At 41.6% G+C, this 12,954-nt stretch overlaps 1 protein-coding gene across 3 annotated transcripts; it reads right to left on the bottom strand.

Moving 5' to 3' along the window:
- Positions 1–194: 194 nt before the first annotated feature.
- On the bottom strand, positions 195–12,686 carry tcerg1b (transcription elongation regulator 1b (CA150)). Of its 3 annotated transcripts, none has more exons than XM_086227031.1 (21): positions 12,516–12,686; positions 11,347–11,602; positions 11,093–11,245; positions 10,546–10,831; positions 10,224–10,466; positions 9,108–9,167; positions 7,373–7,573; positions 6,854–6,960; positions 6,458–6,543; positions 6,180–6,340; positions 5,814–5,895; positions 5,503–5,638; positions 5,277–5,366; positions 5,026–5,144; positions 4,655–4,805; positions 4,272–4,436; positions 3,788–3,970; positions 2,467–2,646; positions 2,275–2,358; positions 1,543–1,643; positions 195–995 (listed from the first exon to the last, which is right to left on the bottom strand). In XM_086227031.1, the coding sequence occupies exons 1-21, from the start codon at positions 12,560–12,562 to the stop codon at positions 794–796; spliced, it is 3,093 nt and encodes a 1,030-aa protein (XP_086083157.1). In that variant the 5' UTR covers positions 12,563–12,686; the 3' UTR covers positions 195–793. The 3 variants fall into 3 exon arrangements, with proteins under 3 accessions (XP_086083157.1, XP_086083156.1, XP_086083158.1); XM_086227030.1 differs by having other exon boundaries at positions 6,458–6,546; positions 12,516–12,683; XM_086227032.1 differs by lacking the exon at positions 9,108–9,167 and having other exon boundaries at positions 6,458–6,546; positions 12,516–12,680.
- Between the last annotated feature and the right edge of the window lie 268 nt (positions 12,687–12,954).

The following is a 12,954-nucleotide window of genomic DNA, read 5'->3' as shown; positions in this document are numbered from 1 at the left end:
AAGCAGTATGAGCAGATGACGTCTCGCCGTTGTGTATGGATATCAAGCATGACAATGTCCGAATAAAACTAACATCTGTTAAAAAAAAGTCACATCATGTAAGTTATTACTCTGAACCATAGTTTCCTCTAATAATGTTCATGTTAAATGCCTGATGTGTGTTCATTCGTAAATAAAATCCACAGGACAACAGATTGAAAAACAGTGGAAGTTGCCTTTATTTCGGTCAACAGAGAAACTGCTGCGACATTGGAGAAACCACTGAGCAGAAACTAACATTCACACTGAGCCGCTGAAACATCGACTGGCACAGTGGAGCTGTAAGGCTTTAAGAACGCCTCAGACACATGCACACACATACCACACAGACACTCTACCACACGCATACTCTCTCTCTCTCTCTTTCTCACAGACACACACACACACACAAATTCATTTACATCGGCTATCTTACACATCTGTGGCTGCTTGGACTGCAGCCTCATCATTAGCCCTCGCCCTCGAATGTGGTCAGTTAGAGGGAAGGGGTCAAGGGTCACCTTGATATCAGGTAACCTTAGTTCCCTGCACTTGGATGCTGGGCTATTTCAGAACTAAGATGTGACATAACACAGAGACCTTAACCGTTCATCTCTATGGTATATCTGTAAGCAACATAACTCCCAGCGATAACACTGCGAGGCCAGCCGTGGGCCTGGAGGGTGGGATTCTGGAGGTGTCAGGGGGAGGTCATGCTCTGGCCAAAGGAGGGCAAGGAGGAGTAGGGCACTGGCTGAGAAGGAGATTTGATTGGTCACTTGGTAGAGCGCCTGGTGGGCTCAGAGGCCGTGGGAGGAGGAGGGGGCCCACGGCGGTCAAGGTCTTCAATATAGAACATGATGAGCTTCCTGCGCTCCTCGGGGACACACTCCAGAACAAGGTAGCGCTTATCATTCTGCAGGATTTTCTCCACATCCTTCAGGTGCTGCTCTGACTCCTGGATCAACTTTCTTGACCTGCCAGATGAGATGACAGTTGATCACATCCCGCCATCAGTGTCTGCAGCTCAGTCTGTCTCAAAATTAAACTTCTTTTCTTCAAAATTATGAAGACTACAGGGAGGTATTTCACCAATGCATGTGAGTGGCTTGACTTCGTCAATGATGAACTCAAACTGTGTCTGAAGTAGTTACTCAGATACTTGAGTCACATAAGAGTGTAGAACCTTAAAACTTGTGTTACAGATCCATCAGGTGAAGTACATAAAATTGTTGTAACTGTTTGTGAGGTTAGTGATACATTTTGAAAATCTAGTGCAGGGGTTCCCAAAAATAAAAAAAAAATTGAAACATACTTAAGTACTAACAAGCCTATCTGACAACATCCAAAGTTAAGTAGATTTCAACACTCAAGTAGTATTTGTACAACCATTTTTTTCTTTCGAAAGTATTACAGCTATATTCATGATTTTTAAAATCTTTTTTGACTTCAGGAAATCATCTTGCAATCTCCCATCTGCGTCTCACCCTTGATGTGGGGAGCCCCTGGTCTAAGTGTACAGACCTGTATGTGATGAACTTTGTCTCCTTCAGCAGGGTTCTGAAGTCAGCTTTGGCTGTGATGTACTTGTCTTTGATGTAGTCTTCAAACTCCCGCTGCCTCTTCTACAAACACATCGCACAGCAAAAGTCATGTAACACCTACATGCATCTCACATTAGACAGCATAATTAAAAAGATACCATAACACCTCAACATCAGCTATCCCCGCAAATTTCTATCAGGGAACTTCACACACAGCAGATCAAGAAGGAGGAGCTAACACTGACATGTTATTCCACCGCAGCCGAAATTCTGTTAGCGGCAACCCGTTCGTTTAAATTGGTGTGCCAACATTTTGTGCATATTAGCACCATCTTCTGGCAGTACTAAGTTATTAGAAGGTGTCAGTAAAAATGAGAATAAATACATTACGAACAGATGTCGCAACAATTATTCTTATTTTCTAAAAACCCGTCTTTTTTTTTTTTTTTTTAAACACATTCTGTTTTTGTTTCTACATGTTCAGCAACCCCTACAAAAATAACTGAGTCCCTCACAAAGAATAAAGACGATATTAAGCTTCTAGTCTCCAGTTGCTATGTTTGGCGTTTTTCCCCATCATTTTGTTGAACATTTTTTTGGATGAAAATACAGCACAGCCTCGCCTGACACGGTAGTCGCAAAATATCTCATGGAAGTATCCTTTCCTAATTATACAGAAGATTCTAGAATTCTAAGAAACCAGCAGCCTTACTCTGTCACTGGAGGAGAACTTAATACAGCGAGGGTCCTCCTTAATGACCTTTTTCACCTCCTTCCATGTAGTCGTCAGAGTGATCTACAACATAAATATAAAATCCATCAAGACAGCCTGTAAAATCAATCAGTCACGTGCTTCCAGAGATAAATCACTGTCCCAGTTTTGGATGTGCATATTATTTCTCACCATGCTGGTCTCATCCAGTAGCTGCCTAAAATGTTCCTTCTTCTTCTTGGCCAGTGCTTCTACGTGTTCATTGAACAGCTTCTCTTTCTCCTCTCTCTCTAAGAGGGACGCAGACTCCCAGCGGTGGTCCTTCCGCAGGTTACGACGTGTGTCTGACCATGTTGCATCTGAAGAACGTACCTAAGATTTAACAACAAAAAAACATGCTAAGTTTCTGGTGCAAATTCAATAAATAATTACACCTGTAAATCCTGTGCATGTGCAACGTCATCTCAAATGTTTGACAAGTTCCTGTGTGAGAAACCAAGCAATCACATTCTGTGCTGTAAATCATTATCAGAATTCAAAGGTCTCCGTTTTCAATTTGTGCATTCGCACGAGTCTCTTCATCAACCAAAGTTTCAGGCAAACAGCATCCATGTTCCAAGCGTTCATATAAAAGGTGTGCTGTGATTATATATATATATCTATATCTATATCTATATATATATATATCTATATATATATATATCTATATCTATATCTATATATATATATATCTATATATATATATACACATATATATATCTATATATATACACACACACACACACACACACATATATATCTATATCTATATATACACACATATATATATCTATATATATCTATATCTATACACACATATATATATCTATATATACACACACACACATATATATATCTATATCTATATATATACACACATATATATCTATATATATAAATAAATAATAAACACTGCTGTTTTCAAAAGAACAATCTCTTACAAAATTATATAGCATTCAGATACATACAGATATTTCCTCAACACTTGTACAGGGCTGTACAAAAAAAATGATTGCTTTTTGTTTGTGGGGTGGTTATATAATTACACAGACTGAAACCGCGATCTGATAAATGGTTCAGCACTAGAATAAAGGGCACTGTTTTTTGTCTGGGTTAAATCTGGCCTGTCAGACTGCACTCGCAACCCTCTGAGCCTGAATTTAAATTAAGGTCAGTGAGTTCCCTAAATACAAGCACAAATGGGATGCTGGCAGTTTTAGGTACGCTGTATAATGAGAATTATTTTAAAAAAATGAGGTTCACATTACACAATGCGGTCTCCTAAAGAAGTTCGGTAATATCTGTCAAGAATCCCATAGTGGTCTTTGTGACCTATTTATTTGAAAGAGTATATGCTAACAAGGTTTTTGATTTTTTTTTGTGGACACAAACAAATTATGACTTACTGAAAAATGATGACCGCTTCATTCAAACCTTCAGGGCGAAATAAAGAGCTTCAGACCACCATTCTCACCATATCAGACATGAGAGCTTTGAAATGCTGGATGGCCTCCTCCCTCTTGTGCTGCTCCCTTTCTCGGTCAATCTCTTTGGTCTGTTCTGAACGGGCCTTCTGCACCTCCCGCTCCCTCTCTCGGAGACTGGCTTCAATGCGAGCCTGCCGCTCCATCTCTCGCTCCTTCTCAATGTCCACACTCTGTAGGGGATGAGGCACAGAGTCACAGGGTTTTTGTTTTGTTTGTGGCTTTACACTAAAGCTTCGAATCAGATTAAATAATTGTGCCGAGAACCTCTGAACAATGCCTTTCCTTCCATTTCAAATAAATCAGGATGAAAACCCCCAAAGATGAAAATATGTAACATTTATCAAGTCTGTGTTGGCATCCTGTGCAGCCACATGAGAACTCAACATAATACAGCAACAACTCCTCAGCTGCTCTTCCTCTCACACTTGACTCAAGTCATTTCAGCAATGTTTCAAACACAGCAGGTCCTACCTTGGCCTGTTTCTCCATGTACTGTTTGAAAAGTTCTTCTCTGAGTGCAGAGCTCTCCACAGCCTTATATCTGGGGTCGGTCTCCAGCCTCTCCTTCACCTTGCTCCACCGCTGGCCCCCCTCTATATGTTGCTCACTCAGAAGATCAAAGAAGTCAAGTTTCACCTGCGCACACACACACACACACACACACACACACACACACACACACACACACACACACACACATCAGCTATTGTCTCTACAACTACAGGTGAATAATTTAATGACTAATTCAATGCTCAAGACAGAAGACGACTGCAATAAAAACCATCTGAGGTCATTAATCAATTAATCAATAACACCCCCCCCCCCCCAAGATGGTTGAATTGAATGAGTGATACCTTCTCTCCTCTCGACTTGGAGTCTTCTTTCTCTCTCTTCCTTAGAGCTGTCATGAATTCGATGAAGATAGCTTCTCTGTCCTTCATCTTCTCTATGGTCTTGAACCTCGGGTCTCGGCCATGCTTGACTGCAAACTCACTAAATGTTGTCCTGTCAACGCGTTGAAACAACATTTGGAAATTGTAGGGCATGGGGCATGATGTTTTTGCAGTAGACCCAAGAACACAATTAAATCAAGTATTATTTTCAAATAATGACAATAACTTATCTTACTTAACTTACTGTATTTTTTCTGATGAGACTGGAATAGAAATGCTGCAATATCTATCAAATTAATAACCGTGATCATTTCAGAAAAGTAGCACTTTACCTGGGCGTGAGCTTTGCCTCCTCCATCATCCTCCTGAACTCGTCTTTGGCCTGCATCAGCTTGTTCTTCTTCTCCTTCCTCTCCTCCTCTGCTCGTGTTTTCACATACTGATCAAACACCTGAAACATACACATGAATTAAACTAAGGCTAAATTATTTTCAAAAAAAATTGTCTGTGACTAACAATAGTGTGGGAGGTGTGCTTGAGTAATGTTGCAGGAAAAATACACAATAATAGAGAGGAACTACACCTGTTTCCTCTCTTTAGGGTTGAGCAGGAGGTAACGAGGGTCGAACACAATCTTGTGCAGCTCTTTGTCCCAAGTTGAGAAGGCAGAAACCTACAAGGCCATCACACAAACAGCTATGCAGTTACATTGTAGCATTTAAATAACACTCTTTTGTGGAATGAGGTGTCCAAAAATGGAGGAATTATTTGTTAAAACATGTGCTGTCAATTTAAAGATTTGGCCTTACCCCTCTCTCCAGGAGCATTTCTCTGAACTGGGTCATGCGGGCCTCTAGCGGCACAATAGCTCTTTCTCTGGCAGCTCTGAGCTCAGCCTCCATCGCAGCTTCCTTCTCGGAGTCTGGCTCCTTCATGTCCTCCTTCCTGTTTGAGTGAAACCACAAAGGTCGCAAAAGGTGAGAGAAAGATAAATGGGGACTGAGGTAGAAAACAGGATCAAACATTTCAGAAAACAATAAAGGAATAACAAAGGGAAGTTCCCGAAAGGGCAATTCTTGAAGGTTTTGACGTACAATGACTTAAAACACACACGACTTACTTCCTTTTTTTGGCTTTGGTTGGCTCCTCATCCAGATTCTCTTCAGTAGCGATGGCTAATTCTGGCTCCTCCTTACTGATCCCTGTATATAAACAAACATAAAAAATGAATGCAAGACACACAGTGGTAGCAGCAACCATATGTTATGATCTTAGTTTTCATCTGGAAATGCCTTTGATGACACAAAATATAAAAATGCCAAGCTGTGTGAGTGTAAAAATGTCTGGAAACTGTTTTTGTGTTATTTTGAACATTTAAGCAATCGATGCTGCCATGCGATCAATAACCTTAAATCTGTTCAATCACAAACACCTCCAGTTCTGTGTTCCCTATATCTATAAATGCAGTGGAGTGTGTGTCAATCACCTGTTTTCTTGCTGTCCTCGGAGCCTCTCTTGTGCGGTGGCTCCTGGATGTGTTTGTCAACATCAGCTCGACCAACCAGCTCCTCAGGCCGGTCCCACATGGACAGTCGTGTTGTTGGGTTGTAAAAGAACACGCGATCATCACCAGTCCACACCACACACCTGAGTGACACACACATCCATCAAGAGGCGAAACAGTGAGGAGGGGAGACATTAAATTACATTCATTGTAACTGAGCAGAGAGGAGAGATATCATCAGCCGTTATGCATTAGCATACCAGGGTGTACCAGGAATGGGGTTGGTGGCTATTGGTCGGGCTTTCTGTGCTGCTTTTTCCTCTTCTGTCAATTCCACTTCTTTAGGCTCCTTGATAAAGCAAAAAAAAAAACTAAACACCAAATCTTGTCATTATCACTCCCTCCAACTGCAAACTATGTCCCTCAAAAGTGCATAATTCTGTTTGCATTTGGATTAAACAATATTTGTCCTTTCTGACTTAATATAGATATTTGGTACCAATTGAGCTATGAGGTTCAAACAGTGAATATCGTGTGCAAACCAGTTGTTCATATGTCTGAGATATTTTTAGTGAAAAGTATTACAACATGCAGTGGCAGTATTGTACGTATTCACCAGGACAAAACTGTGGTTGTTCATTCTGGCTTTCAAATACCTCCTTCTCATTATTAGCATTTTCTAGTTTGTTCTCTTCATCCTCCATCTCCATTGCTTCAGCTTCCTCCTGTGCAAGACGCTCCCTGGCCCTTTCTGCTTCTTTTTCTAGGGACAGAGTGGAGGAACACATGCACAGGTAAACTAAATGTGATGTCTTTTACCTCTACAAATAAAACTTGTCAACAATTCTTCCAGAGTTACATATTCACTTGATTTAAAAGGGCTTAAATCTGCTGTTTATAAGGTGTCATACCTGCAGGTGATATTGGTAAATTTTACGACAAATGACAGTGTTGAAACGGGATGAATCTTTAGATATTGGTAGTACTTGAAAACAGCTCCAAGCCTAGCATTCATACCTGTCATACAGACATGACACTTGGGATTAAAATCATCCACCAAATAAAATTACGTTGCAACACACACTAAAAGCAAAGAGGGTTGTCTCACCATGTCAGGCATGGCAAAATTTCTGTGTGTGTTCTTATGTGTGAGTGAGAGATTAAGTTAGGCTTACCTTTCTCCACCAGGGCCTGCGGTTTCTCCCAAGTGGACTCCAGTGTTCGGTTATTATAGTAGTATGTTTTCCCATCGGCTGTTTTATACTCGGACCACTCAGGGAGCTGCAAAGAGCCCGCCAGGGAGGCAGGAGCTGCCGAGAGAGCAAGCTGAGGGTGCATCATGGAAACTAAAGGCGGGCCCATACCAGGAAGCATACCTGTAAGTGAGGGAAAAAAGACCAAAAATGTGATTGGCAGAGAGCTATTTTCAGACTTAACATGAATAGTGCCACAGCTGCAGTGGTCTATACTTAAGAGAAGGTATTTGTTTAAAGGAATCAGTTTGTGAAATGTTATTTCCTTGTACTACCAACTTTAGTTACATGTATTAGCAAAACCAGAAGGGAGCTTGACTGATAGAATGGCACCTTATTTCTACTGAGATTTGTCTGGTATCTGCAATTATGTACAATATACGTATTATGCCCCCATAATGAAATGCATTTCTGGATGGATGAAAATGTTGCCTGATTCGCCTGTAATAAGAGACTAATTTTGTCTGTTTTCTGCCACTTAGTCATGAAGAATATGCCCATAGAGCTGAATGGAGACAACTGCAGAAATAGAAAAAGCCTATCAGCGTGTTTTTGCTAGCACTCTGCTAAACAGTCTGAAATCTGCAGCAAACTTTCAGTTTCCAATGTAATTGGGAGGAGAAAAAAGGAGGGGAGAACACAGATAACTGAGGTACCTTTCGAGAATAAATGGACTTTGAGTGTATTAAATGGATTTGTGGACACCTGACAAATCTCTGAGGAAATGAGGCATTATACGCAAACACTGCAACTTAAATATGTGTCCTTTGAAGTTTTGCCTGTTCATCCAGATGAGTGAATAAAAAGAAACATTTTGTGGGGGAAAATGCACGTCTAAAGATGCGCAGAACAAACAAAACTGAGTGACAACAAACACAGGCCACATACACAAACAAAGAAAGCAGTGACCACACGCACACAACCATGCCACACAAGAAGACAACCACAGGACCACAACATGGAGCTTTAACTACACTACAACTACTAATGATGGTACTGCTACTACTACTATTACTACTACTTCTACAGAATTACCACAGGGAAAACTGTTAGAGATTTACTACAGACTCAACTGGAATTACTGAGTGTTTCAGACCCTCCTGACACGGACCACTTCAGTCTCTTTGATTTAAAGTCAACAGCCAAAAACCTCAAACTGACAGTTTATGAAGACCAATAATGACACAACCAAACGTTTTAATTGCTTTAACACCTGACTCCATTTTTACCAGTCACACAGGGAAACAATCTTGTAGTGCATGGGACAACTCCAGAGGACAACATACACCAAAGTGCATTTATCATTTACTAAAATCTGAATGTTTGCATCCAGTAATGAGAGAATGCTAGAAAGCACATTCTTTGATAATTCAGTTGCAGACCATAAAAATGTATGTCACACAGATCTGTCTTTAAAATTCCGTAAATACACCAAACTGAACCTGTGAAGTCTGTAAATCACGATTAAGCTGTATAATCATCTTCTGTTTGTTGAAATGGGGGGAAAAAAAATCGTACACCGGATGGATCATGTTCACAGCATTCAAAATCATGCCATTGTTTGAGGGTTCCCATATATACCATATGACTCATGTGGACATCATTCACTACCATGCCATCTACTGTAAGTTTGAGAGACGAGCGGCTGGGTGTTTACCGTTGGCGCTGGGGCCTGCCTTTACACAGGGTGCACCTACTATCTGCATCATTGCTACACCTGTAAGAACAACGGACAAGCAAGCATCTGGTTGAACACAGCAGGACACTGGACATCGGCTTCCATGGTGTGTAAGAGTTTGTGTGTGTGGCCCCACTCAAACATACACACGCTCAAATTCGGGATTGTGCATCACTGTCATGTTCAAAGAGATATGATAATTCTTGTTGATATTCATGAGCCTGTGATGTATTTACAGAAGCTAGGAATGAGCTGAGCATACTTTTAGCTCCAAATCCAAACAAACTCAGATTTATTTAGAGGCAATGATGTAGAGTTTAATAATTTTGATAAGAAGAAAATAAGGTAAAAAGCAAACAAACTTATTTGGAGAGGTAAAACAAAACAAACAAATCTTTTTCAATCAAGATGCTCTTAGACTGATGTTTATCTGCTGAATAACCATTAGCCATCACATAGACACAATGCTGTCTGGTTATGTTTGTCTTTGTTGCACACATAATCTGACAAAAAAAAAAAAAAAAACCCACTATCAACTCAGCATATCTAAACCTGACAAGCTTTTTTGATCAAATAATGCAAAAATGAAGGACAGAGAAAAAGAACGAACCAATGAGAAGAAAGAAGCAACAGAGACGGCCTTGACAGCCAACGGACTAAAATGAGCATTGCAATACCTTAGAATATATCTAAATTAAGCCAATATTCTCAAACCATGTGACCATCAATCAACACCTTGAACCTCTAATACATCGGTTCCGACAGAACAAAACAGATTTATCTATGACCAGAAGAAAAGATCTTTTAGAGAGAGCAAAAATGGAATTCGTTGGCCACCCTTACTTTGCTTTTTATGTTCTCCAACATAAGGCAGCTCATGGGGGGGGGGGGGGGGGGGGAATCAACATTACCTTTTTACATGTCAGACTAAACCCAAGTTTATGGACCTTATTACCAAAATCAGCCTTCCGGTCATTCGATGCTTTGTCAAATATACCACATATATTAGCAGCAAAGCCACCACCCTTTAGAAGCCTCTCTTTTTCTACAGATAATCATCAAACATGATAGCAAAAGCAGCTATGTGGTTCTTACCTGGAAGAGGGATGTGCATGCCCGGCAACGGCACCCTGAAAGGCGGCACCATGACCGGGGGGAAGGCAGGTATGGCTGCGGTGGGCTGGGCCACACTGTGAGGCAGGGCGGCAGGCAGCAATGGTACGGTCTGCACTGCCGTAACAGATGACGGCACCGTGGAAACAGTGACCACCGTGACTGGAGACACAGCAACAGTTGAGGTGACTGTGGCGACAGGAGGCAGGTCTGCTACAACTGTGGCTGATGGGGACAAAAAGACATTTTTGTTTAGCTGCTCAGGGAGTGTTTATGTACACTTGATTCAAGACAAAGAACAAACCTGCAATAGACACAGTAGGGGACAGGGTGGTCGTGGAGTCTGGACTTGAGGTGAGTGTGCGGGAAGGGGTTGTGGACGGGGCCTGAGTAGGGGAGGCTGCTGCTGTGCTGGCTGTAGTGTTGACACTGCTTGAACTGGCAGCTGCAGTCACACCAACACTTGTACCCGGCCCTGCAGTCCCCGCCCCGCTGACGAGTAGAGGGTTGAGTTCAGACTGCTGGATGATTTTCACACCATCTGGTTTACTCCATGATGACTCTCTTGTCCTGGCATTGTAGTAATAGGCCTTTGGATGGGAAGATAGGGATCACCACTTTGATCATCTACCACTGTAATCTTGTCTTGGCTACATCAACACAAATCTACAATGGTCCATTTTCCTTTCAGTTCAAATGACATCACATGGCAATATTAGTGCAGTCTTAAAAAGCATATAGTGAACTAAATAATTCATTTTAACATGCTACTGTCCATAGATGCAGTACTAGAGATTGAAAATGGGTCAAATAATTCTTCATGTATTTCAGGTTATGTGCTTCAAGCTTACCTTCCCCTCTGGTGTCTTGTTTTCTACCCAGATTTCCTCTGCAGGGTTTAGTGATGGGCTTCCAGATGAGGGAACTGGGGGCATACCTGGAGGAAACAGCATCCCTGGAGGGGGTGGAAGGTTCCCGATGGGAGGGGGAAGGAAAGGTGGTCTCTGCAAGGAAAAGAAGAGGAAAAATGGTGAATAAAGCAGAAAGGAGATGTTTTGGAATCAAATACACACCAAATGTCCTTAATCCTCAAAAATCAAATCACCTGAAGGTGGGGAGGTCCAATGGGTGGTGGCATGCCTCCTGGAGGTGGAATAGGTGGCATGTTGGGGTCAAAGGGTGGACGTGCAAATGGGGGTCGCGGTGGAGGTCCCCTCATCATCCCAAAAGGAGGGGGTGGTGGTCTAAGTAGTGGTGGAGGGCCACGTAATACGGGGGTCTGGGCGGGAGCTGGCGCGGGAGCAGGTGCAGGCATGGGCACAGGTGCAGTGCCACGGAATCGCACTGCCTGCTGTGCCATTCTAGAACAAAAAATGTATTTGGACATTACAGCCAATGTATGCCCCTATGCATTTTCTACCAAACCACTCCAGCAGGTAAGCAAGCAACAATGACTCAAATTGGACACTGAATGTTGTGCATCAGATGTTCTTCTGTCAGGCTGATTCTGCAATTGTTCTGATCGAAACCTCTCAACATTAGATAGATTTCACTTATAAACTTCACGATATTTCGTATTAGTCGTGCAATTGACGACAATGTGGAGGAAGCGCCAGTGTAAACTGGAGTGGTTTAGCTTGCAAGACAAAAAGAGGAATACAGTACTGGTTTTCACTAACGGCAAGTGAAATCAATAAATATTTATTGTTTTATGAGGCTATTTTTCTTCTGGGAAACATGCGGTTACAGTGTAGATTTTCACGGGTCTTAAAACTCGACGGCGAGATGTTCTGATAGTTGTACAATGGCAAATAACTTCGTCCAACAACAATGAACCGTTATTTTGAGCTGGTCCTTTCAAAACACAAAAGCCATGAAGTTATAGTGACTTGATGTTACGTACCTCTGCTAACTAGCGGAATAGTTCTTAGCGCTATTAGCAAGCAATTTAGCATTTACAAAATATTTATATCATAAACTCAGCCCCTGGTGAATTATTCAGCCCAGTAAAATGGAAAAACATCCGGTTTTGGTTGATCTGGCTGCCAGTATTTACCGCGTGCCACGAGTGAAGAGCAAACGCGAGTCGCTTCGCAACATAGGCTAACTAGTTAGCTAGTAGCCACTTAGCTAATGCGGCTAACATTCATGAGTAATGCCATTGTTTATCACAACTTCACGAGAAAAGACAACGTATATGTATAACCCTGGCTTGTGGTCAATATCCAATTTTGCTGCTATTCAATTAAACACTTGTATCCATTATTATCTGACCTGTTGTCGCTGAACCCGATCGTCTCGCTCTCTCCCTGGTCCGCCATTACAGGAACAAGTAACGTGCTTCTTCCTGGAATCGCCCATCCGTAGTTTTTACGTTTTCTATTCGTTCAATGACAACGTCAATCATAACACACAATCAGTTATGTGAGCTCTGATTCGATGAGCATTTCTCTCTAAGGCTTAGCAAAGCGTTCGTTGGTCAGTTTGGGGCAAATATGTCTTTGTTCATTCAGAACGCAGCGTGTGGATGATAGGGTGAAAGAAATGAAGATCTCAGAACAGGAGAATTGTATGAATCAAAAATAGTAGTCCCAGTCTTAATTTTTTTACAAAAAAAGGCGACCAGCATCAGCATTGCAGTAGTGTTTTGGAAGTTGGGATATATTAGATATAAAGACAAATACTTCATATATCAAAGTGAGCTGCATTGTAC

Source organism: Aulostomus chinensis, chromosome 15 (assembly GCF_037954235.1).
Source record: "Aulostomus chinensis isolate RoL2024-O1b breed Wild chromosome 15, RoL_Achi_v1.0, whole genome shotgun sequence".
Taxonomy (NCBI): Eukaryota; Metazoa; Chordata; class Actinopteri; order Syngnathiformes; family Aulostomidae; genus Aulostomus; species Aulostomus chinensis.
The sequence above is the reverse complement of the archived record's forward strand: the minus strand, read 5'-3'. Positions and strand labels throughout refer to the sequence as shown.